Source organism: Polyodon spathula, chromosome 2 (genome assembly GCF_017654505.1).
Source record: "Polyodon spathula isolate WHYD16114869_AA chromosome 2, ASM1765450v1, whole genome shotgun sequence".
Taxonomy (NCBI): Eukaryota; Metazoa; Chordata; class Actinopteri; order Acipenseriformes; family Polyodontidae; genus Polyodon; species Polyodon spathula.
In genome coordinates, this window is record NC_054535.1 from 1,929,552 (window position 1) to 1,955,705 (window position 26,154).

The window sequence follows — 26,154 nt, forward strand, 5'->3', positions numbered from 1 at the left end:
CAAACACACTGAAGTAAGCCCAAGTTATATTAAAAGCACACATCTCCCTGCAACGATAATAGCATTAAATAAATAAATGAAAACAAGGAATAAAAGAACAGAGATCAGTATCGCATGCATGCTTACTTTAGGTCATCGATAACTTTAGCCTGCTCGTTCAGTTCTCTGGTGTCCACTAAGCGTTTCGTGAATTTCCTTCCTCGCCCTTCAGTTGTCGGGGCCCCAGTCGATCCCTGGCGCCGATGCTCAATTGGCTCCTGCATGGAAGACCATGCCGACAAAAAAGAACAAACAACTCAGATGTGCACAAACGAATCAACGTAATCGAACCCCGAGATCATGCACAGCATGCAGAAATCAAAAGCAAAAGCACCAGCACCCACTAGATCACCACCGGCACCTTCCCCAACACCAATTTGTATTTTCCAATTGATATTTTTTTAAAACAATATGTCTGATAGCTAAGGGGAGCATTCATACAGCAGCTAAACCAAGAAGGTGGTAATCAGAACCAACTACTGGACTTCATTCACTGCGATTACTTTCCAGCTAGGGCCGGTTTTCAGTACTTTGTCAGTTCATTTGCTTCAAATGCTGTAACATTTTCCACACACAGCACTTATGAGTAAAAAGGACTTACGCTGGCTGTCAAATCTTAAGAGCCTCGGTTTTTGTTACAACTAGTTCCCTTTATCATCTTCATTTGTCTCTCTCTGCGACAGTATGGGAGTGCTGTCTGATGTGTATTGGGAATATTTAATAATAATATTAAATTCCTAGCTGAAACAAAAAACCTGGACTGCTGGGTAACACCATGACTGAGGTTGTGATCCAGGGGTCATATTACAAAGCACCCTAAGACACATTCTTACCTTATCTTCAGAGTTAGAACCTCCCAACTACAAGTTTAGTTGAGCTGGTATTACAGAAAATGCTCTCCTGACTTATTTTCCTGACATATGACAGATCATTCATATACAGATCAATCCTAACTTGGTCATTTCCTAAGTTTCTTTCCTAACATTTAGAACTTCGTGGATCCTTTCCTATGTCTCGGTTAGAAAAAGAGAACATGATGCATGTGTATTATTGTTGTCGTGCTTTAGTTTTTATGTTTTGTATTGCACAAATATTTCTGGGCATTTAGCATATTCCAGTGAACTACAATGATCCATTAGTATATTCTGGGATGTGAACTTTTAACAGTAAGCTACGTGTAACGTTTAGATGCAGCAACATCTCCTGTGAGAGAAGGTGGTTCGTCGTGATATATACGGGACAGCGTGGAGTTAGACACGCTCACATGTTACTGTCGGCGATTCGGCCTTCTCATTTCCAGCCGGCAGCCGGCTAAACTGCTGTCTACTTTGCCAGATGAGCCACCTAAAATAGTTATTCTTTTTTACAGTGCTCGTATGTTCCAGTGAATAGTATTCAAAATGTTTATTTTCTTCCAGTAAAATAGTAGCAATTTCCACAATTCACTACGTAAGTCGAGTAAAACATTCCTTCTCTGAGGACATTTCTTTCCGGGCTTATGTTTCCATGGACACTGTGAATCGTGATGGACCAATCAGTTTCAAGCTTACAAGCGATGTTGGTGATGAAGGCCGAACTGTACAATCATAAACTATACTCGAGTCAGTAACCGTACAGCAGAGTTATGCAATTGCATACTTTTTTTAAAACAAACATACGTTTATTATTGTCTTCCAGGGTAAAATTTAGAACCTTGCATTTCTTTGCCAAAACTGAATCGAGTTTAGACGCCATAACTTAAATACATGTATATTCTGGCGACAGTTCCTTGAAGATTGAGCTGTAACCTGCTCTATTCAGACTCAACCAGTCGTTTCCTAACTAATGTTAGAATAGGATGAGACACTCAGGAAACTGTAGACACTGTTGACTTAGGAAATGCTTTTGTAATACCAAGTTAGGACAAATCCTGCCCTAGCCATGAAAGATATGATAGGAAAGCCAGTTAGGAAACTGTCCTGTAATACAGCCCCAGTAGATCACAAGAAAAAAGGCAGAAGATCTAGCTTGATTTGGCTTGGCTATGATTACAGCCCTCTAGAAGAAAGCGCATGTAGATTGCTGCTGTACATACACATCCCCAGGAGAGAGGCCTGGATGATTTGGAGCTGGATCTGCTAGAATGAGAACTGTCGCAAGATGACAATGCACTGGGAAACTCTGCCGGAACTGAATATCTCTGGCTTTTAGGACTCAAACCAAGCAGGTGGTTTACAAGTCGTTTCCGAAGTGTGAGTCTAGTGCAGTCCAGTCCAGTTACAGTAGGTCCTTCCGTATTCTAGAATGAGGTTTCAGGTGTAATTAGTCCTACTGTACTTTGCCGTAACATGCCTCATAGGTGCCATGATAAAGTACAAACACATGTAGTATGTTTAAAACAGAAGTTCAAAATAACTTAATACATTTCTTTTTAATTAAATCTGGATTTATAAAGAAAAGCGGATTAGGATTGAGCTGAACAATCCATTCATTTAGTGCAACTTGGTATTTTTAGAACATTTTTGCATTTATTTAATGTTTCAATAAGAAAATAAGCCTTTAATATACAACTAAATACATACATACATACATACATAAATAAATAAATAAATAAATAAATGACTAATCAAAAAAACAGATGTAACTGATTGTCAGTCCCTTAGGCATATCACAGGTAAAAGACCATGTATATTATTAATGTTATAGGAGGCTGTGTGGTCCAGTGGTTAAAGGAACAGGCTTGTAAACAGGAGATCCACGGTTCAAATCCCGGTTCAGCCACTGAGTATTAAAGGTGCTATATAAATTAAGACTGTAGTGTCCTTACAGTTGCCATGCTACCATATAAATGTTTTATTTTACAAGATACGAGACTATGGTGTGTGAGCTATGCATCAGCTGCAGAGTCACTTACAACAACGTCTCACCAGAAAGACGGAGCACAAGGAGGTGCAGTGGCTTGCTCGGGGTCACACACACAGTGAGTCAGTGGCTGAGCTGGGATTTGAACCCAGGCCCTGCTGGTTACAAGCCTGTTTGTTTAACCACCAGACCACACAATACCATCACTTAGGCCAGGTGGTTCTTCAACACCAAAAGACTCAAAATAAATTCTCTTTACTAATCGAGTCAACGAAGGCAGCCACTCTGCAGAATGGTGAACACTCATATAATGTAATTCTGCAGCCGTGAGCTGTAACGCTTGCAGCAATGTTGTAACCTGCACAGACATCAATGTGAAATTATGAGGTTTCATCTAACACATTGTTATAGCATAAACACAGCAGTAAACAAAGGAAGCCAATGAAAGAGACTTACTGCGTGGATGATAGGAGGCATGGTGTCGGGTTCATCCTCATCCGAGATGTCAGCCATAGTGATGGAGTTCAGGTCAGCAATATCGTCCACATCCTCCTCCCCAGTCAGGGAAGTGAATGTGTTACCAAGAGCGTTGAGCCTCTTTCCAATGTTGGGATCCATATGGACATCAATTCCACACATCTTCCACAGCACATTCAGGGTCCATGTTCCAGCACTACTGCTCTCTGAGCAACACACATCCCAAAACAAGAGCATTTCAACCTTGAAGAACTACAGCAAATGTGTTGTCAATTTATAAGGTTTGTTTTGCTGTATATTTCAAATCAGACAACAGAAATATTCAAGGATCACTATATTATTAGAGCTTCATAAATAAAATGGGTACTGCTTCTTTAAGGAAATACAGTTTCCTCCCTTTTCAGTTTTTTTTTTTTTACTGCTTTCCTTACTTGCAAGAAGGAATTACATAAATCTTAAAACCGTAAAACCAATAGTCAAAAAAAAGAGCTGCAATTAATGATATCTAGCCCATGGTAGTTCTATCAGTGTGAAAGATGAATACCTGCTGACTGTTGCCCTGTGGTTCTAGAACAAACTTCGTATGTGCCATCTGGTACCACACCTGGCGATAAAAAAAATACAATTTAAAAAAACTAAATGCATTGTCTTTTTTTCCGCCACTCTCTCCTTGCCATATGACATTCAGAGGTTCTTATGCAATTACTCAAATATTGTTTTTTTTTTCATTTTTATATACTGGTATATAAATAAAACGTTAAGTATTTTTTTCTGAATTCAAGAGCTGGTGTTTAGTTCCTGTTTCTGTAGCCAGCAGCATTTAGTCAAAAGCTACTGTATTTCTGGCAATGCATAGCGCAGCACTAGATAAATATTTGTTTATTTAGAAGATGCAGGAGTCGGTGGCTGAGCTGGGATTTGAACCAGGGCCTCCTGGTTACAAGCCCTTTCTTTAACCACTGGACCACACCGCCTCCTATAAAAGGCACCGGAGCAGCTCCTGAACTCAGATAAATGTGGCCTTTTCAGCAACATTAATATGAAATTGAGACTTCAACATTGCAAACACTCACAAGCATTCATGACCATATCTCCTCGCGCTTCTGGTTTCCAGTCATCCCAAGTTGTTTCAAAGCCCTCAGCAAATCGTATGCAGAAGTTTTTAAAGTGGCCTTTGCTGACTAGAGACTCTGAGGAGCAGGCGGTGATCATAGTGCTCTCAATGGTGAGAACCAATGCTGAGCCCGTATCTAAATCAATGCTGTGATTGGCCTGGGAGTGGAGAGAAAATTTGTGTTACTGTTAGAATTGTATATTTTGGAAAAAATTATCTTATAGAACATCTTTAAGAGTAATTGTATGTTACTTTTTTTTCATATTTTTTCTGTCCTATAGATCTGCCGGCCCCTGCTTCATAACTCCTTTTGGGAGAGGAGGGACTGGGTAAAATGATGCCTTCGATTACTGGTATATGTCCTTTCTAAGGAAATAAGGAATACAACTGTCATTGTTTTATAATTGTAAAAAACTAAACAAAAAAAAACAAAAATCAATAGTAACCAATAACTAATGCAATAGGGGTCACTTCAGTATTTTTTCTTTCTTTCAATATGAACTGGACAGTTTCTAATATTTATTGTATCATGACAGACATTTCAATTCCATAACAAGACCTGTATCATGCATTACACGTTACTTATCCATTGTTTAGAACATTTTACTGTTGTGTCATGTAACCTGCTACCAGATCACTGTACACTGACAGGACACAAATGACTTCGCTACAATTATTAGCATTATTGTTTATATTGTTATTCAACTTTCTGGCATATTATTATTTCAGATGGTACAGTACCTGTGAAGGGTTTGTGATGGGTAAACAGATCCCTAAGTCGTTCACGGTCAGCTGAAGGAACAGTGTGCTGAAAGCCTGAGCAGAGGTTTGCTGGATCCCAGGTAGCTTATCCACCACTTCTTTTGTTGCCACGTGAATGTCTTTATTCAAGGCCAATCGCTGTTCGTTCCAGTTGTCATAAGCAGCCTTGTAGTTCAGCCAGAAAAGCACAGCTTTAAAAGAGAATTCACCCAAGTATTAGTTGTAATAATTATAGGAGGCTGTGTGGTCCAGTGGTCAAATCCCGGCTCAGCCACTGACTCACTGTGTGACCCTTTGTACACACTAGTCTCTAAGTCACCTTGGATGAATAATAATAATAATAATAATAATAATAATAATAATAATAATAATAATAATACTATGTAACACTATGTTCCTGGGTAGTAAGTGTTATTTCCCAATTGCTTATGCCTCAAAAGTACAGAAAATGGCTATTATTCCCCACAGACTTTGCTTTTGTGACCAGGACAGTGATATTTCAAAATATCACTATTTCCAATGGGAAAACGGGCAAAGGTGTGTCTAGATAGTATAAATACATATTAATTTGGATTCATATGTTGTTTTTTTTCTGACTTTATGTGAATGAAAAGACACACATTTGCCCATTTTCCCATTGGAAATAGTAATATTTTGAAATATCACTGTCCTGGTCACAAAAGCAAAGTTTGTGGGGAATAATAGTCATTTTCTGTACTTTTGAGGCATAAGCAATTAGGAAATAACACTTACTACCCAGGAACAAAAAAAAAAAAAAAAAAAATGTGTTACATGTAATAATAATAATAATAATAATAATAATAATAATAATAATAATAATAATAATAATAATATATCTGTGGAAAATGTATCTGTTGCGCAATTGTATGAAAGCATGTATATTAAACTGCATATGCTGAACATTAGCCAGGCGGTTCTGACAACACAGCAACAATACCGTATATCCTAAAATATCCTGTAAGCCTGTAATATAATTGAACTGTGATCCCACATGGACCTGGCCTCTACAGCGTTCCATAAGGAAAATACTAGAGTTGTGGAATGACACTAATGTGCCTCAGCACTATCTTCACAAGGTGCAGGGTGTGCTTTACTGCAGCCCCTCTGTTTGATATGCAAAGTAGCCTGGCTTATTGAGACAATTATTATATCGAAAGCGCAAGGACTTCTCACACTGACCTATTTATGAACAAAAGAAATGGCACAAACTGCAGGTAAACTAGCCAAGTGCAAATAAAATGGTAGCTGAAGGCTAAAAATGAACTGACACCAGCATGCAAAATGAAAAGTACTATGGCTATCGATGTGGCAGACAGTATTCACTGATAACAGAGCAAAGACTCACCCCTATCAAACGCCACCGGCTGTGCATATACAATGGGCCTGTTCAGAGTGATAAGTACAGCTTCTTTATCATTGGAGCAGCTCATTTCCTCCTGAAGAGCGTTTCTCAGACCGATCCTTGTCTTGAAATAAGCTACCTGGTGGAAGTCTGAACCAGCTTCTTCATAAACCTTGCGGAAACAGAAGATAGACATTACAGTCAGAAGACAAGTCTACAATTAAAACAAATAAACAGAAAATAGCATTCTAGCTTATGTTAATTAACATGCTTCTACTTTTCAATTAATTTTTTTTCTTTTTAAAACAGCCAGGGGGAATGCCAATGGGAATTTATTGTATAGTGTTACATAAACCTTACATTTAACAAGCTGCTGCAATATAGAAATAATACAACACTTTACTGATGCATTTATTTAGTAAGTCAGTGTAAAGAAATGTATTTTTCTAGATTAAAGATTTGTGCTCCTCAGATCAGTCGAATGCATTAGGCTCTTCAACTGACCTGATGTTTAACGATTTGCCCCAATGCCAAATTCAGGTCCACTTGGCATTTCCCAAAAAGTTTGAGGTAGCTCCTGCTTCCCGGCTGAGCTTTAGACTGGATCCTGTTGGACAGCTCCACCTCAATGAGGCCGGTCTCAAACCTCACTGCCCTCATGGACGGAGTTGTAGCAGTAACCTGGATGCCCTGATTTAGAGAAAAGAAATATGGTGTTGTGAATTCATCATGCGTTTGTCAGATTCCTAATAAATCAAAGACATCTGCTCACAAATCGCATGTGAACCCTAGGGGTCCGTGTACACTTTTTTCTTTTTTTGTATGTTTGTTTTTTTAAAAATCCCCCCCCGAACAAAATATGTATGACGTAGACATATCAATAAAAATAAATAAATACATATCGATAAAAAAATACACACGACTTCTGGAACCTTTAATATTTTAGATGCATAACATGCAAAGATTTACATTGAACTGCTTTGAATGCTCTAACATACACATCGTAAAGGTAGACTGGACTTCAAATTAACAACATTGCATTACCTTAAACATGAGGTTCAAAGAATATAACAGGATTTTGGGTTTATCTCCATCAGTTGAAAGGTCATGTTCATTCCAGAGAGGTATAGGCTGTTCTCCTCCTGCAAGAACAATAAAGGATAAGAATAAATACCTCTAGAAAGTCACTATTATTATTATTATTATTATGATAGATTTTCTTTTCTCACTATTAGGATTTCAAAAAACATCCTACATAATGATTACGCAGCATGCAACTGGTTATCTTTAATCTACATCTGAATGAGGCAGTAGCATCACCAACATGTTTAAATGCATGCTATCATTTGCTACAGTGGGTACATTTGTAACCCAGGTTGGCATCAGACGAACAGATAAAATGAACCCTTCCTGATATTGTTCTGCACCCTAAACTAACTAAACTGTGGTGTGGCCCTATTTTGGAATGTGTAAAACTACCAAAAAAACTCTTCAATTTAGTGACATGTTAGTTCCATTGTTTTTTTGTTTTTTTTTTGGAATCGGGCATAACCAAAATTCCTGCAAGCAAACCTAGCGACCCATCTCGTTTTCTTGTTTGCTGTAGCGTTCACGTGGTACAGCAGAAACATAAAAGATAAGCTCAGATATCCCTCAACACTTATTTTCCCAATGACTTCTATTCAAAAAACATGAAAAACAGTGTGGTCATATTGTCCAACCTGAAACTTTCTGTATCACTTCATTCACTTCCTTCATGAATACCTTCTGCAGAAATACCAGGTGGTTTAACAGATCTGTTGTCAGGTTGTGCTCAAAGGAACCAATCTGTGAAGCAAATCAACAATATTTAAACTACTGCAATCATCCAGGAGCCACGAAAGAGGATGATCTTTATTAATGTTTATCCTTCACCTCAGCCACACAGCGCAGGTAGTTTCCTTGGAGATAGTTGCCCTGCTTGGATGGAAAGTCATCTCCACTCCAAGGCTGATCAGAATGGCTATCATGTTCTTCCATTATGTATTCTCCAGACATGGTGACTGGTGGCAGATTTAAACTGGCTGAAGGAGGCATTGACGACATATCCACAGGTGATACTTTAGATTGAAATCGCAGTTTGTGATTGGGCAGCTCAAATGTAAAGCTTGTTTGTGCACCTTTTAAAAAAATAAAAATAAATTCATATATATATATATTATATAAAATATTGATTTTGTAGAAAAGAGGGTTGCAGTAGGATACTAATTACACACTTTACTATCTAAGATAATGAGACCTCCCACCTCTTAAAAGAAGGTTAATGATGGTCTTGCAGCCAAAATGAATTATATGTTGATATCCATAAGACAGAGGGTATTTTAATACAGGTTATTTGGTCTCAAAACTATACCTGTCATTCCATGGCTTTTCATTCTGCCCATTTTGTATTCTGCTTTAAGCGACGGCAATAACGCTGCTCCTATTGTGATGCCATCTAACATGACACTGAATTTGAGAACTACTGGCTTCTTCTCCAAGCCCTCAGGCAGCTGGGGAAACTCAGTGGCTTCGACTGGGGTCTGGTTAACACTTGAGGTGGTCTTTTCAGAGGAATGGGGGGTCGAAACATCTTCCCTTGGAGGCTGAGGCCTGAATGACAAATTGTATTCATTAAAAATTGTATTCATTACTAACACTACTCATAGAATCCACAATGGACAGCTGGAATATCAAGCCTCAAAGCAACTTAACAAAGGGAAACACTACCAAAAACTAGCTTGAGTGCGTACAGACAATCCATAGGAGGCTCTTACTATTAATATTCTGAAGACTGCACACAGGCTCAGATACATGCTGTAGATGAATCCCAACACAATTGAAACCAGCTAAAGATGTATTTAAAAAACAATAAGCATGTGGTTCTCATAGGTATCTATCAGCCAAAATAAAAAGGTATTGCTATCCATAAAACAATCTGAGAATATGGTGGTCAATATTTATAGCTAGCATCCAACTATAAGGATAAAGCACACTGAATCATAAAAGTGTCTTAATAAATGTAGTGCACCACTTACACTGTGGATGGCTGTCGAATGAGGTCAGAGATCTGCTTGGACAGCTGATGGGAGCTGCGCACCATCATACTGTGCAGGGTAGCAGGGTGCTGAGGGATGTTAATAAGGATGGTTCCCACTTTGAAAACAGCTGCATTGTTTGTTTTCAGTCCTCTCTGGGCACTATACAGTGCCTGAGATTTGACAATGTTGCATTTTACTACAGTTCTGAAAGTAATAATAATAACACCAATATTATTGCAATTCTGTTCTACCAGCTGTTAACATTCACCTCGACTTATATACTACACAGGCCCCATTCTAAGCAGTGAAACGACATATATACTACACAAAAAAAACACAGCACACATTGCATGACATTTCTGCTAGATGCATTCTCAAGCAATGGCATTAACTTCATGGGGAGCAAAAGTAAAGAAAAAAACATTCAGAAATTCACACTGGAAAAAGCTTAAAACGTGTGAGAGGAACACTTCTCGGTTTTTCTTTTTTAAATTTTTAAATCAACTATGGTTTAAAAACAAAATTTTATAGAATTAAATATACATTTTAAATATGTAATATACAGAAAAACACTTTTTTCTTTTTTTTAGTATGTCTAAACTTGAAGAAATGTTGCTTTGATATTTGAATATAAGATATCTCTCTCTCTCTCTCTCTCTGTTTAGTCATGACAGGCAGGACAGCAAATCTGAGAGTTTGAAAGAGGTATAACAAAGTGTTTGGTTGGCAGGTGCTTCTGTATCCAAATCTACACACACGATTTTTTCAATCTCAAAACAGTGGACTGCAGATTTCTGCAATCACTGAGGTATGGTGAAATATCTATTTCAAAATGAGATGCCAGCTGGTTACAGTTGCCCTATATGCTAACATGGAAAAAGCAAATACTCCCTCATTTACTTTTTTTTTATTATTATTATTTTACTTTTTATTAAAATTCAAATTCAATTAAATATTCCATCAAGGTACATTCCAAGTTTAGGTAAAATTGTCACCTCATATGGGTATGGTTAACACTGGTAAACGGCAGCAAAATTAATCTGCCAGGCTCATTGGTTTTGGTACTGCATTGTTTGGTTTTGACACTTTTTAGTTTTTTTGAGTTATTTTAGTGCAAAAAAAAAAAAAAAAAAGACTCATTTCCAAAAACCAATCTTGTTCGCGATTCTGTAACTTAAAAACTACCGTACAGATATGAACAAAACATTCCCCGTCATACAGGCATGGAGCTTATGAAATGCTACCCCGATCCGAAACGGCAGAGAAAACATACCCCTCAAAATCGAGTTTAAATAATGCTCTGCCAGCCGCTCTTACCTATAAACTGCGCTATCATGCCATTATAATAGAAACAGTCAAACAGGAACGCTAGGAAAAGAGGATGGTATATCTGACTCCTTGAGTCATAAGCCCTCTCTGAACTGGTTAAGTCAAGACACTTTTATATGATGACAGTGTCTGGAAACCACAGATCAATTATTATCTTTTTTTTTTTTTTTTTTACATTACATTAATGCATTTTAATACACTAAGCACATCCATTTAGGTTTTATTCCAACATGCAGCATGGCACCATCTGTTGATCATGTAATGAAGTTAAATTACTAATAAGAGCAATATTATAGTTTAATAATAATGGCACACTGCTGTGCCTATCAAAGTGGTCTTTTTGTAATGACAAACAAAAACATTTCACAAACTAAAAAAATACCACTACATGCAACACAAAGCACTGTAGACTACCACAACACAAAGCACTGTAGACTACCACAACACAAAGCACTGTAGACTACCACAGCACAAAGCACTGTAGTCTACTACAACACAAAGCACTGTAGTCTACTACAACACAATGCACTGTAGACTACCACAGCACAAAGCACTGTAGTCTACTACAACACAAAGCACTGTAGTCTACTACAACACAATGCACTGTAGACTACTACAACACAAAGCACTGTAGACTACCACAACACAAAGCACTGTAGTCTACTACAACACAATGCACTGTAGACTACTACAACACAAAGCACTGTAGTCTACTACAACACAATGCACTGTAGACTACCACAACACAAAGCACTGTAGTCTACTACAACACAAAGCACTGTAGTCTACCACAACACAATGCACTGTAGACTACCACAGCACAAAGCACTGTAGACTACCACAACACAAAGCACTGTAGACTACTACAACACAAAGCACTGTAGTCTACTACAACACAATGCACTGTAGTCTACCACAACACAATGCACTGTAGTCTACCACAACACAATGCACTGTAGACTACCACAGCACAATGCACTGTAGTCTACTACAACACAAAGTACTGTACTCTACTACAACACAATGCACTGTAGACTACTAAAACACAATGCACTGTAGTATAATATCATAAGGGACAGCAGTTCAGTTCCTCTTCTGGGATGGAAATGTAAACTATACACACAATGCATCACTATACAACCAAGCCAGCACCACTGTACAACCAAGTTAGCATCACTAGGACATTAAAAGTGCAAGCCCTAAACATAATAATATACTGTAAACATACAGAAACTCTTGTTTGGCAGTGCTTGTTGGAGATGTAGGGAAATCCTCCAGTCTATGCAAGAAGATAGAAGAGAAAGCCAGAGCATAAATAAATAGAGAGCAAATAAAAATGATCTTTCATGCAAAGATCTTTGTTAAACATTATAACCTATAATATGCAGTTCTAATACATTGAGTTCTCAGCTTTGCAGTGTCTGAATGATTTACTCTGTTACTGCAAACCGTTCCTTAGCTGAGACCTACATACGTATTTAGGACCTAAACTCCGGCATTATATATATATATACAGGGATTCAGACTGCACACTAAGGGTTACAGTGCACAAAAAAAATAAAATAACCCGATCATCCCTTGCCTGACATTGCTTACGTTTTCTTGATTTAAAAATATAGCATGCTTAAGAAAAAACAATACCTGCACACTTTTATATATAAAATACTGTTGCTTATGAAAGGGACAGTTAGGAAAGCAATATACAGCACTTTAAAAAGTAATAACATGTATTCAACAGTGATCCATTTAGTTAAAGGGAGTATGCACAGTCTAGGTGCATTCAAATACTTCAAATAAAAACACACAGAAAGAGAGTCTGGTTTACCCTTATAATATTTTAGCATAGGGGACTATATATATATATATATATATATATATATATATATATATATATATATATATATATGTGTGTGTATATATATATATATATACTTCACACATTGAAAGTGTTGAGTAGGTTGTGTAAATCAAAGGGAAAAAATCCTATTTAACCCCCTTGGACGTTTGTTGCGTTACAACGTGAAATCTTTAAATGGGATTATTTTTTTCCTTTGATTTATACAACCTACTAAACCTTTTCAAGAGGCAAGGTAATTTTTATTTTATTAACAACAGTTAAAGAAAACTAAAAAAAAAAAAAAAAAAAACCGAAATCTCTTGGTTACATAAGTATTCACCCTCCTGAGTCAATTCTTGGCAAAATTGTTCAAGCTCTGTCAAGCTGGATGGGGATCGTTGGTGGACAGCAATCTTCAAGTCTTGCCATAGATTCTCAATCATATTCAAGTCTGGGCTTTGACTGGGCCACTCTAGGACATTCACTTTCTTGTTTTTAAGCGACTCTGGTGTCGTTTTGGCTGTGTGCTTGGGGTCATTGTCCTTCTGAAAGGTGAATCTCCGTCCCAGTTTTAGGTCTTTTGCAGACTGAAGCAGGTTTTCTCATGGATTTGCCTGTATTTAGCTCATCCATTTTGCCCTCTACCCTGACAAGCTTCCCAGCCTCTGCCGATGAAAAGCATCCCCATAGCATGATGCTGCCACCACCATGCTTCACAGTAGGGATGGTGTTACCTGGGTGATGTGCTGTGTTGGGTTTGCGCCAGACATAACGCTTTGCATTTAGGCCAAATAGTTCAATTTTTGTTTCATCGGACCACAGAATCTTTAGCCACATCTTTTTAGAGTCTCCCACATGCTCTTTTGCAAATTCCAAGCAGGATTTTACATGGGCTTTTTTACAGGCCAGATTTGTGTACCTCAGCTATTGTTGACACATGGACAGTTTCTCCCATCTCAGCCATGGAACGCTGTAGGTCTTTAGAGTTGTCATTGGCCTCTTGGTGGCTTCTCTGACCAATGCCCTTCTTACTCGGCTGCTCAGTTTGGGAGGACGGCCTGCTCTAAGCAGACTCTGGGTGATGCCGTATACCTTCCACTTCTTAATGATTGACTTGACTGTGCTCCAAGGGATATTCAATGTCTTTGAAATCTTTTTATACCCCTCCCCTGATCTGTGCCTTTCCACAACTTTATCCTGGAGTTGTTCTGAAAGCTCCTTGGTCTTCATGGTAGTATCTTTGCTTTGAGTTCACTACTCAACTGTGGGACCATACAGAGACCAATGTATTGAATCTGAAATCATGTGAATCACTTTTATTGCACACAGATGGACTCCATGTAATTTACTGTTAATTCTGAAGGCATTTGGTTGCACCTGAGCTTATTAAGGAGTGTCACAGCCAAGGGGGTGAACACTTATCTAATGAAGACTTTTCAGGTTTTTATTTTTAATTGATTTGTTTTTTCAACACCCCCCCCAACTCCTCATTTTCTTCACACATTGAAAGTGTTGAGTAGGTTGTGTAAATCAAAGGGAAAAAAATCATATTTAACTGCATTAAGATTTCAGGCTGTAACACAACAAACTGGGAAGGGGGTGAAGAGGGGCGAATACTTCCTATAGGCACTGTAATATATCATATATATTATATATAAATTGTTAATATATATATATAATATCTATATATTATATATAGATATATATATATATAAATGACTGAATTCAAATTTAATTGAAGTAAAAGGTGTACTCACTGAATGTTTGGTGTGATTCCTTCCAGCAACACTATATTAACCCCACCTATGTGAGCAGTGGCACATGTCTCCGTCATCTTTTGGTGCAAAATATCTGCATAAACAAGTGGGAAACATTAGCCTGTTCTGGTAAGAGTTGCACTTACTCTTTTTTAATGCATTTCTTCTACCATTTTCCACATTGTAGGACAACATTAACACATTGGTACGAATCACAGAGGTTTCAAATCTTTACCTTTCATTTTTTCTTTCAGTGTAAAGCTGCCGTGGATTTTTTTGAGCTCTGCTTCCATCGTTAAGCCCCCAATGTCAGCCTCCAGGTGAGTGCGGTTCACCATGCCTATCCCGAACACGATGAGGGTGACATGATGTGGCTCAGTGCTGACCAGGCTCCTCTTCCTCTGCAGCTTGTGGGGGCTGGAGCTATCCTGCTCGTTCTCAAAGATTACCCTGCATGATGGTTCTGAAGGACTCCGGCCACCATCTGGAAACCAACCACCACTGGTTACAGCTGACAACATTCAAAACCCTCTTCTCTGATCCAAAAGATTGGGCTTAAGATAATACACCAAAATGAATAGGTTAATCCACTGTACCTGACAGAGTGTCTCCTTGTGAAATGAGGGGAAGCACTTTATAGAGACTACCACATTATAAAAACTATTCTAATTATTGAATCACCTCCCCCAATGCAGACTGCAGAAGGACCTGTTTTGCTTCTGTTGAGGTGGATCACAAACAAGGCACAACTTTACTCATGATTCTGAAGCCTTACCTGTTGGGAAACCTGTTTCGGGGGATGCCTTCTCCAAAATACCAGTGGGGTCAGAGATGAGGGAGTAGAAGTTAAGCAGTTTGTACATGTTCTGCCAGCATTCTGCGGAAGGCTCGCTCTGCTCAGACACAGTAATGGAATCAGAGTCATCCATGTGGATGGTCATGTGGTCGGCCACCTCCCTGGACCCCTTCCGAGACACCTTGGAGGTTCTCCGCTCGGAGCGGCCAAGGGAGTTCTTGTTGCGCGGTTCTTTCTTATTGTTCTCATTGGCTGCACGGTTGCTCTTCTTGTTGTTGCCTCTGTTGCCCCCATTCAGGCTGCCCCGCGAGCTGCGGCTGAAGTCTGAGGAGCGGAAGAGCCCGTGTTTTCGGGTTTTGAAGGTTGGGGTGGGAGAGGCAGACCCTGCGGTGTACCTGCTCAGCTTGATGTCAGTCTGGGTGGCCTTGATGTCGTCAATCATGGTGCTGAACTGGTGTATGAGCCGCACTAGCGCCATGTCAACATGCTGGCTGATAGACTGGCAAGATATTGTGAAGTTACAGTGAAAGGTGTTGTAATGCCGTCTGTTGAGATCATGGAAAGAAAGGGCACTGGTGGAGTTTTGTGGCGTGCTCATGGATTTCTCCATCACTACTGCATTAATACTGAAGGTTTCAAACATCAGGGCAGGCTTGAAGTCCAAAGGAGGAAGATTCACTGCCCCCTGTCTATAAATAAAAGTGAGATGTATATTTAAAATTAAAAAACAGATCTTTTAAATATCATCACATTTGTATTTAAAGTAAATACAAATAATAATTCCAGTAAATCTTATATGTAAAGCTGTCACTCCACAGATCTCACTTTTACATCAGCAAATGTTTTATAAAGTTACACTTTGTTAACAAGTCTTTAAAAAGGTATGCACACATTTATAAATGATAACCTACAGTGTAAAACACTTAAACGTAGCGTATATTTAATTTTTATTCTTTAATTTGGGACGTGCGATATAGCCAATACCTTCTTGATCTTTTATTTTTTCTCTCCTTAGATGTATCGGAATCGACAATATCTGCTCGAAGGCATTCCAGAGTTCCAGAGAAGGAAAGATGCTCGCCAAAATACATTCTGTATCTTAGTGGTGCAGTATCTTGAGACTGGATACCGGTGTGGCTTAGCAAGGGTTTAAATACAACCTAGGTATTTGAAGCAAAAAATTACACAAGGTTAACACCATGACCAACTACAAAAAGATTATAACCTAGTACACATGAGGTATTTGTAGAAAATAATGTAGTGCAAAATGTTAAAACTTATTTGACAAACCGTTTATTCAAATCTGGGTGGCAATTCTACAACAACCTAAGAGCAGTCCGATTTTATAAATAGATTTTGTCTACGTTGTTTGTAACTTCACTCAACAAATATTCTTAATTACATTCTGAATATCTTCAGGAAGTTCAAGTGTGAAGTTCCAATAAATACAGTATACTATATTTCATAAAAGGTCATTTTGGAGAAACTGGGCCAACATTAAATTGCTACAAAAACACAGATGCCTTATAGGTTTAAAATCTGTTTTACCTACGCATAAACCAGCTGCACTGCTAGAGGTCCCTGATTCCTTTACCTGAGCATCAGCCAGCTGCACTGCTAGGGGTGTCTGATTCATTTACCTGAGCATAAACCAGCTGCACTGCTAGAGGTCCCTGATTCCTTTACCTGAGCATCAGCCAGCTGTACTGCTAGGGGTCCCTGATTCATTTACCTGAGCATCAACCAGCTGCACTGCTAGAGGTCCCTGATTCCTTTACCTGAGCATCAGCCAGCTGCACTGCTAGGGGTGTCTGATTCATTTACCTGAGCATAAACCAGCTGCACTGCTAGGGGTGTCTGATTCATTTACCTGAGCATAAACCAGCTGCACTGCTAGAGGTCCCTGATTCCTTTACCTGAGCATCAGCCAGCTGCACTGCTAGAGGTCCCTGATTCCTTTACCTGAGCATCAGCCAGCTGCACTGCTAGGGGTCCCTGATTCATTTACCTGAGCATCAACCAGCTGCACTGCTAGAGGTCCCTGATTCCTTTACCTGAGCATCAGCCAGCTGCACTGCTAGGGGTGTCTGATTCATTTACCTGAGCATCAACCAGCTGCACTGCTAGAGGTCCCTGATTCCTTTACCTGAGCATCAGCCAGCTGCACTGCTAGGGGTCCCTGATTCATTTACCTGAGCATCAGCCAGATGCACTGCTAGGGGTCCCTGATTCATTTACCTGAGCATCAGCCAGCTGCACTGCTAGGGGTGCCTGATTCCTTTACCTGAGCATCAGCCAGATGCACTGCTAGGGTGCCTGATTCATTTACCTGAGCATCAGCCAGATGCACTGCTAGGGGTGCCTGATTCCTTTACCTGAGCATCAGCCAGCTGCACTGCTAGGGGTCCCTGATTCATTTACCTGAGCATCAGCCAGCTGCACTGCTAGGGGTGCCTGATTCATTTACCTGAGCATCAGCCAGCTGCACTGCTAGGGGTGCCTGATTCCTTTACCTGAGCATCAGCCAGATGCACTGCTAGGGGTGCCTGATTCCTTTACCTGAGCATCAGCCAGCTGCACTGCTAGGGGTGCCTGATTCATTTACCTGAGCATCAGCCAGATGCACTGCTAGGGGTGCCTGATTCCTTTACCTGAGCATCAGCCAGATGCACTGCTAGGGGTGCCTGATTCATTTACCTGAGCATCAGCCAGCTGCACTGCTAGGGGTCCCTGATTCCTTTACCTGAGCATCAGCCAGCTGCACTGCTAGGGGTCCCTGATTCATTTACCTGAGCATCAACCAGATGCACTGCTAGGGGTGCCTGATTCCTTTACCTGAGCATCAGCCAGCTGCACTGCTAGGGGTGCCTGATTCCTTTACCTGAGCATCAGCCAGCTGCACTGCTAGGGGTCCCTGATTCATTTACCTGAGCATCAGCCAGCTGCACTGCTAGGGGTGCCTGATTCCTTTACCTGAGCATCAGCCAGATGCACTGCTAGGGGTGCCTGATTCATTTACCTGAGCATCAGCCAGATGCACTGCTAGGGGTGCCTGATTCATTTACCTGAGCATCAGCCAGCTGCACTGCTAGGGGTCCCTGATTCTTTTACCTGAGCATCAGCCAGCTGCACTGCTAGGGGTCCCTGATTCATTTACCTGAGCATCAGCCAGATGCACTGCTAGGGGTGCCTGATTCCTTTACCTGAGCATCAGCCAGATGCACTGCTAGGGGTGCCTGATTCATTTACCTGAGCATCAGCCAGAATCGCTGCTAGGGGTCCCTGATTCATTTACCTGAGCATCAGCCAGAATCGCTGCTAGGGGTGCCTGATTCCTTTACCTGAGCATCAGCCAGATGCACTGCTAGGGGTGCCTGATTCATTTACCTGAGCATCAGCCAGCTGCACTGCTAGGGGTCCCTGATTCATTTACCTGAGCATCAGCCAGCTGCACTGCTAGGGGTCCCTGATTCATCTCCTCAATATCAGCAATATCATGCTGGCTGGTACTGTGCTGAGAATGGCTGCCATCCAGGGTGTTTTGGTCACTGGACAGTACGGTATTAAAGTCTGAAGCAGATGGTATTGTAGGAAGGTTGTACGTAACTCCTTAGGTCAAAAACAAAGACACATTTACACCTTAACAGTATGAACCAATAAATACATGTTGTACATTCACTTGCATCTCTCCATAGACATCTAATTAATCTTGAAACGCTTTAATAAATTATCATATTTTATATGAACACCAGGTAGCGTTCGAGTCACACTCATAGCCCAGTAAATTAAAACCCATTCGCTATTGCTTACATTAAGCCAAACGATCAATGTTTATTACACTTAATAAATGTATGAAGAGATAATAAGCATGGGGGCCACAGTCCTACCTGTTTGAAGGCTATTGTGCCCTGATCTTGTGACAGGAGACTCCTGTACTACACTTCCTCTGTTACCCACAGCATTCGACATCCAATTATAGAAGCTCACAGAAGACGGCTCAGATAGCAATGGGTGCTCTGTCAGCATATCCGCAGCAACATTGTTAGCTGTACAAAACGCAATTCAATTTCAATTAAACATTTTCAATGGGCTCCATTTGCTGCACTGAAATGGTTTCTAGCATACAACTTTTTTTTTTTTTTTTTTGTTTTTTTTTTTAACAAGGACAAAACACGTTTACTTATACCCAAGATTAACCTTGGACTACCTGCTGTTACCTTCGGTAAGGCAGTCCAAGAACAGTGTTAACTGGGGCTTGCGAAACCGCCCCACTGTGTTTAAAACAAACCAAGAAACACATTTGGGTGGTTGTTTCAGTGAAGGCTGCTTGTATTCAAAGTAAGAAATGAAAACTGCACGGATATTGCTGTACCTGTCCTGGTGAGTGAGCTGCTTTTCCCACCGGTGGCGTTTCTCTGCGGGGTTCCTTCCAGGAGGTTGTGCAGACTGGGGAAGCTCCCTGTGAGGTAGCTGAGGAGGCTCTCCTTCCTGGGACTCTCCTTCACAGGCACCCCAGCCCGGCTGACATGGGCAGGGGAATCTGCTGCTGTATCTCCACTTGTGTAACTAAGAGATTGGTATGGATGGGTACCCTATGAAGCAGAAACAGTTTTCAAGGTTGTACAATCCTCTGCACTCTACACCACAGCATACAAACCAGGGTTCTTTTTATTATTCAGAGGATGGGATTTGCACAAATACAAACCTACTTTAAAACATAAACATCCCAAAACAGCACACCACGGGTGCATTTTCAGATGCCAGTAATTGTTTACACAATTATCTGTCAGTACTGCTTCAGTGAAGTAAGTTACTCTTGTCCATGGACTTTATAAAAAACAAGATGGTCTTCTATAGGATATTAAAAAGGACTACTGTTTGATAATATTAAGTATGGGAATACAGTTATGCCACCGATACTGCGTCAAGGTTATGGGATAGTGCTTGTCAACTGTTACTGTATTAGGATTGTGACTGAATCTTCATTTACCTTTTTACTGAGTTCTTTGTACAACTAAATCATGACTTATTGCTCTGATTTAAAGTTCACTGCCAATGCTGTTGAATGACTGCAATGCTTTTAATCTGATCATGTGGGTGATGTGGTGCAATGAAACATATAATAACATTCCACTTACCTTTATTTTAAGAGCAGATTCAGTGTGGTTATGAGACTTGGAGAGTTTTCTCATAATCTCTGCGCCGCTGACTGGGCCTGAGGTTACTCCTGCAGGCGGAGGACGAGCACTGGTCCCTTCTAACAGCATTGTGTGTTCACTTACTGTCGCTAAAAACAAGAGGGTATCATTGGGTTACAACAGAGAGAAGCATTCAAGAACAAACTGAACAACTACATTTTACTGAGATTTTTTTAGATCTATCTGCAGGTCATATTCATCATCAAAGACAGTGCCGAAAAGCAGCCACGCAAGCAGCAGTGGTCTGGAAGAAAGAAGCCTAATCTGAGCCCATACTTTAGCTAATTGATCAGGCTAAACATTTCCTTTCAAGGCACAAATTACTTTTCTCTTTAACTACACAGGCGTCAATTTGAAAACCAAGGACAATGTCTGTTGCGTTGAAAAGTAAAATGCATTTCACACATGAAAATCCTAATGGCAGATATGAGCAGACAATTATTACCTGCATCAAACTCAAACTCTGCCCCGTCAGCGCTTGTGTCGCTCTGCAAGCCTCCCCCATTGTCCAGTCCCTGGCCAGCCTCGTATGCATGCTGTGACCCTTCCTGAGGCTTGGGCAACTGTGCTGGCCTGAGTAACCCAATCGCTTTAAATCCTTGAGTGACCACGATGAACTTCATCCATTGTCTGGCCAAGGCCACCAAGCCTTTCTTTAAGGTCACCAGAGCAGGAAGGCCGTCATTCTAGTTTAAAACAAATTAACATTGAGGCAGGTTTTTTTTGGTTTATTTTGTTTTGTTTTGTCCCAACGTTGTGAAACAAACAACATATGTGTGTGTGTGTCTATCTATATATATATATATATATATATATATATATATATATATATATATATATATATATATATATATAAATTCATTTTTCATGAGCGCGTATTAATCTCTGGGTTTGAAGTAACACCCTGATAAAGGACAGACAGGCTACTTTATGATTAGTTGTTTTAAAATGCCCCCAGCCTGAATGCCTAATTATGAAATAGTTGCTGTATTGTTGCATACCATGGTGGCTTCCTCAATAATGGAGTAGTCTGCCAGGAGTAGATAGTGATGCAGAATATTGCACAGCAAACAGGAAGGATTTTCCTGGAGACAGCGTGCCCGTTTAGTAACTCTGTTGTACTTGCTTCTCAACGGAATTTGAATACCTTTTTTCTACAAGGAAAAAAAGGTGCGTTTTACAATCAACTACATTGCCGTTGTGAGATGGTTTTTTACTTAAACAACTACATATACAACTGACATTTTAGTACAAACTTTGCTTAAGACACATATTATATATTGTCCAAAAATAGTTGTCTTTCACAAGTGTATTTTCTGATTTGGTACAAAAAAATATATGCAAGCTACAAAGCCAGTATTTTTGTAAACTTACTGTATATGGGTTAATAACTGTGTTAAAAAAAAAAAAAAATCAAGAATACAAATTGCTGTTTTTCCCCTAATCAATAGAGGGAAACAGGCCCTTTTTAAGATGATCAGCCTGCTCATGTTAAGATGAAAGCAGCAGCATAGGCTTCTCTATTGATTTTGCATTGTTCCTGCACTATCATCTTTGCACTGAGAGAGACGTTGGTTATAATTACTCTGACGTGTACGAAAATAATCCATAAACCACAAAAGAACTGTAGACTGACATATAAATTGTCCCAAATATTGATTTGTGTATAATGTGTAAAAAAAAAAAATCAATTTCACATTTTAAAAGGAAAAGATAAAGGCTGAGTTGATAAAACCTACAATGTATATTTTTCTCTAAATATCTTATTTTTAAAAAGTGGAAGTTCTAAAACTGTTTCAATGTTTTCTATGAATGTATTTAAGGATACATCTTGAAATGACACAGCAATGGCTGACTGGTGAAAAGCACCTCTAAAGCCTCAGTCATGATGCAGCCCATCACTGCACACACTCTGAGGGTTCCTTCAGTCTCCAGTTTATTCAGAGAGGATTTCAGCTGGTCAATTGGAATCAGCCAGGCCCCAATTGCAGGGGTGGCGGTGCTTAGAAGATTCAGCTGCCTGTTGAAGAAACCCATATATCACGTCAGGTTTTAACTGAGATTTTCTGTAAAATGATGCATGTTTCTAACACTTTCATCCTTTTTTACTAGGTGCGAATGACATCATCATCACATCACATAGAACACTGGGTATTCAACACACAGTTAAAGGAGGGTTTAAACATAAAAAAAGAGACCAGCAATTTACCTTGAGAATGTCTGGGCAGGGGAGCGCACGTTCGTCGGAGCTGCAAAACTGAACCAGATTTCTGTTATCGTGAGCTTCATGCTGCTGGAGTCAGGAGGGGGCGGCATGAGAGGCAAATCCTTCTTCAAATCATCCGATTCCACACCTTCATCCTAAATAGTGCACAGGGTACCAGATGAGAAATGCACAGTTCATCTCTCACTGTGCAATTAATAAAGCACTTTCCTCAGATTCTACACCTTCATCCTCAACAGTGCACAGGGTCCCAGATGAGCAGTGCACAGTTCACCTCTCACTGTGAAATTAATAAAGCACTTTCCTCAGATTCTACACCTTCATCCTCAACAGTGCACAGGGTACCAGATGAGCAGTGCACAGTTCACCTCTCACTGTGAAATTAATAAAGCACTTTCCTCAGATTCTACACCTTCATCCTCAACAGTGCACAGGGTCCCAGATGAGCAGTGCACAGTTCATCTCTCACTGTGAAATTAATAAAGCACTTTCCTCAGATTCTACACCTTCATCCTCAACAGTGCACAGGGTACCAGATGAGCAGTGAAACAGTTCATCTCTCACTGTGAAATTAATAAAGCACTTTCCTCAGATTCTACACCTTCATCCTCAACAGTGCACAGGGTACCAGATGAGCAGTGACACAGTTCATCTCTCACTGTGCAATTAATAAAGCACTTTCCTCAGATTCCACACCTTCATCCTCAACAGTGCACAGGGTCCCAGATGAGCAGTGCACAGTTCACCTCTCACTGTGAAATTAATAAAGCACTTTCCTCAGATTCTACACCTTCATCCTCAACAGTGCACAGGGTCCCAGATGAGCAGTGCACAGTTCACCTCTCACTGTGAAATTAATAAAGCACTTTCCTCAGATTCTACACCTTCATCCTCAACAGTGCACAGGGTACCAGATGAGCAGTGACAGTTCATCTCTCACTGTGAAATTAATAAAGCACTTTCCTCAGATTCTACACCTTCATCCTCAACAGTGCACAGGGTACCAGATGAGCAGTGACAGTTCATCTCTCACTGTGCAATTAATAAAGCACTTTCTTCCTGCACAACAAATCCCTGACACTTGAGACAGCATACTATGTCATTTTACATGTGCATATCATTTTTTTTTTTCCTAACTCTATCCTCCCCACACTGAACGTAGCTCAATGTACTGTCTTAAGTTCAGTGCTTATTTTTTCATCTTTTTTACATTTGTCTTAATTTTATGCATTATTGTTGAGCATTAATGCAACAAAGAGAATAATGTAACTTCTAAAATCAAACAAAAATGGAAGGAATGAGGCATGGTTGTGCTTTTACAATTGTTTTCATTTTTTTTATTTATAATGTAAATCCGACAAATGTAAATACAGACCAAAAAACTAAGAATCTATAAAATTCTTTGAAACCACAAACTTTCTATAAAAAAATATTATGCCCATAGCTTCATTAGAACATTATACAGTACACACTGTGTTAGAATCAGTTATCAGGAAAGCAATGTTTTCACAGTTACAATAGGATGAGATTGACACTGGACTAATACTGGAGACTAATGAATTCCTCGCACTCTACTGCCACTGTCAAAATATTAGGAAATCCAGCCACAAAAAGATAGGATTGTACAGCTTGACTGGGATCTGAAAATCGTAGAAGGGAACTTGCTTCAGGAAAAACAAAGATTTGAAATAAAAAAACACATTATAGCAGTATTTTCAGTCCCTGTTAAAAATAAACTTTTTTTAAAAAATGTTTTGAGATAAAAGAAAACCCACACAAAGTATCAAAATCAGGGAAAAGCAAATTGTCTATACTGTACAATGACTAGTAACCAGACTATAGGGGATGGAGTAACACCTCTGGATACCTGACCCAAAGGATGCAAAACCGAACATTTCTGAATACTCAACTCAAAGTAATAATCAACCTAATTTAAACTTCAAATACCAAAACTAACCTGGCAGTAAAAATGTGGCAGGAATTACAAACCATAATGAACACAGCACCAGACAAATTATTGTATTTATATTAACCAACTCACACTGTTTAGAATCTAACTTAAGGTCACTCCTGTAAACAATATACACTTTAAATAATGAAAATTTACTCATAGAAGTGATTTGTTTTTTCATCCACTTCCTGTGTTTTGGTGGTGAGAGAGAGAGAGATAAAAAGCCTTCAGAACAGACCTCTGTCAGTTACGCAAAAAATATGAACACATTCTCATCCCACTTGTGCTGTTTCCTGTCCCTCCTCACCTGCTCATCAGAGTCTGAATTCCCATTGACGTCTGAGAACGGATTCGCCCCGTCTTGTGGAAGGTTATCTTCAGACACATCGGTGCTATAGCCGCTGCCCGTCTGCGAGCCAGAAGACCCATTTGACTTTAACAAGCCATTCCGTTCGGTGGCATGCGCTTTACCCATAACCCCAAAGGCACTGTATAAAACAGCCCCTGACTGCCTTCCTCCTAAACTCAAAAGAAGTACAAAAGAAAGTACAGACACATAAAACAATTGAGACATGCATGTGTCTTCCTCATGAACGTGCTATTTTAGGACAAATCACCCCAGAAGATTGGATTTTAAACCACACCATCTCCAATTTACACCAAACTCTCCTCAGGGTTTGTGGCAAGGATGACGTGTGCAGTGACATCAGGCCAGGAAAAGAATGCACAACCACAATAGAAGACTGGGGTACAACTGCGCTGTGGTGCGTTTATTATTAAATACAAACTTTAAACAAAAGGGCACGAGGGCCAAAACAAACAAACAAACAAACAAACAAACAAGTATTGTGCTGGTGTAGGCCTAGTCTGCACAAGTTTATTAAGTATGCGTGACTGTCAGCCAATTATATACTCAATAGCTGATCAGTCACGCATTCTCACAAGGTATTTTAAAAAAACAAAACAAATAATGGCGGACAGCAACTTGCCCGTCCTGCCAAACAATAAATCAAAACACTGGCTTTTCACCGTCAAATAAAATGCATAATAAATGATACAAAAATAAAAAATATGCACAGCTGGGAGAGAAAGTACCCCGTCAGAGGGTTGTTTCGGAAAAACAAGCTCACATTTACATTTGACTGATCAGGTAAAAGGGTCAAAAGAGGTCAAAATGTGGTTGAAGGGTACCCCCTTAACGTTAACCAGCCTTCAAAAACGGATTGTGCTACAGACTTGGGGGAGGTGTCATTTTATTTGAAATCGCATGGCAAATTCTAAACTGAATCGGTTTATGTATTGAGCAGCACAACCATCACTGAAGTAATGAATCTTCCTCAGGGGGAGGTGTTTCCTTCCCTTGGGGGAGGGGTTTGGATTGAAAGAATTCCTGGCACCTATAATTTT

The 26,154-nt window shown here is 39.7% G+C and overlaps 1 protein-coding gene across 13 annotated transcripts in view; it reads right to left on the reverse strand.

Moving 5' to 3' along the window:
- Nucleotides 1-26,154, reverse strand: part of LOC121328937 (transmembrane protein KIAA1109-like) — a 136,381-nt gene that overhangs the window by 24,262 nt on the left and 85,965 nt on the right. For 10 of the 13 annotated variants that reach the window (XR_005951736.1, XM_041274124.1, XM_041274162.1 and 7 more), the window contains exons 36-63: nucleotides 25,055-25,266; nucleotides 22,782-22,933; nucleotides 22,442-22,592; nucleotides 21,574-21,726; nucleotides 21,018-21,258; nucleotides 20,513-20,661; nucleotides 19,747-19,966; nucleotides 19,262-19,420; nucleotides 18,808-18,983; nucleotides 16,359-16,534; nucleotides 15,354-16,063; nucleotides 14,814-15,062; nucleotides 14,579-14,672; nucleotides 12,213-12,263; nucleotides 9,653-9,859; nucleotides 8,989-9,227; nucleotides 8,511-8,755; nucleotides 8,318-8,423; nucleotides 7,641-7,738; nucleotides 7,101-7,286; nucleotides 6,600-6,768; nucleotides 5,213-5,424; nucleotides 4,724-4,837; nucleotides 4,431-4,629; nucleotides 3,902-3,961; nucleotides 3,337-3,563; nucleotides 2,114-2,317; nucleotides 127-257 (exon numbers count right to left, since the gene is read on the reverse strand). Coding sequence is in view for 12 of the 13 variants with exons in the window: in XM_041274124.1 (XP_041130058.1) it covers nucleotides 127-257; nucleotides 2,114-2,317; nucleotides 3,337-3,563; nucleotides 3,902-3,961; nucleotides 4,431-4,629; nucleotides 4,724-4,837; nucleotides 5,213-5,424; nucleotides 6,600-6,768; nucleotides 7,101-7,286; nucleotides 7,641-7,738; nucleotides 8,318-8,423; nucleotides 8,511-8,755; nucleotides 8,989-9,227; nucleotides 9,653-9,859; nucleotides 12,213-12,263; nucleotides 14,579-14,672; nucleotides 14,814-15,062; nucleotides 15,354-16,063; nucleotides 16,359-16,534; nucleotides 18,808-18,983; nucleotides 19,262-19,420; nucleotides 19,747-19,966; nucleotides 20,513-20,661; nucleotides 21,018-21,258; nucleotides 21,574-21,726; nucleotides 22,442-22,592; nucleotides 22,782-22,933; nucleotides 25,055-25,266 (5,290 nt within the window). In the remaining variant the exon portion in view is untranslated. The remainder of the gene's footprint in view (nucleotides 1-126; nucleotides 258-2,113; nucleotides 2,318-3,336; nucleotides 3,564-3,901; nucleotides 3,962-4,430; nucleotides 4,630-4,723; nucleotides 4,838-5,212; nucleotides 5,425-6,599; nucleotides 6,769-7,100; nucleotides 7,287-7,640; nucleotides 7,739-8,317; nucleotides 8,424-8,510; nucleotides 8,756-8,988; nucleotides 9,228-9,652; nucleotides 9,860-12,212; nucleotides 12,264-14,578; nucleotides 14,673-14,813; nucleotides 15,063-15,353; nucleotides 16,064-16,358; nucleotides 16,535-18,807; nucleotides 18,984-19,261; nucleotides 19,421-19,746; nucleotides 19,967-20,512; nucleotides 20,662-21,017; nucleotides 21,259-21,573; nucleotides 21,727-22,441; nucleotides 22,593-22,781; nucleotides 22,934-25,054; nucleotides 25,267-26,154) is intronic. The other 3 variants (XM_041274168.1, XM_041274155.1, XM_041274112.1) reach the window with 2 other exon arrangements.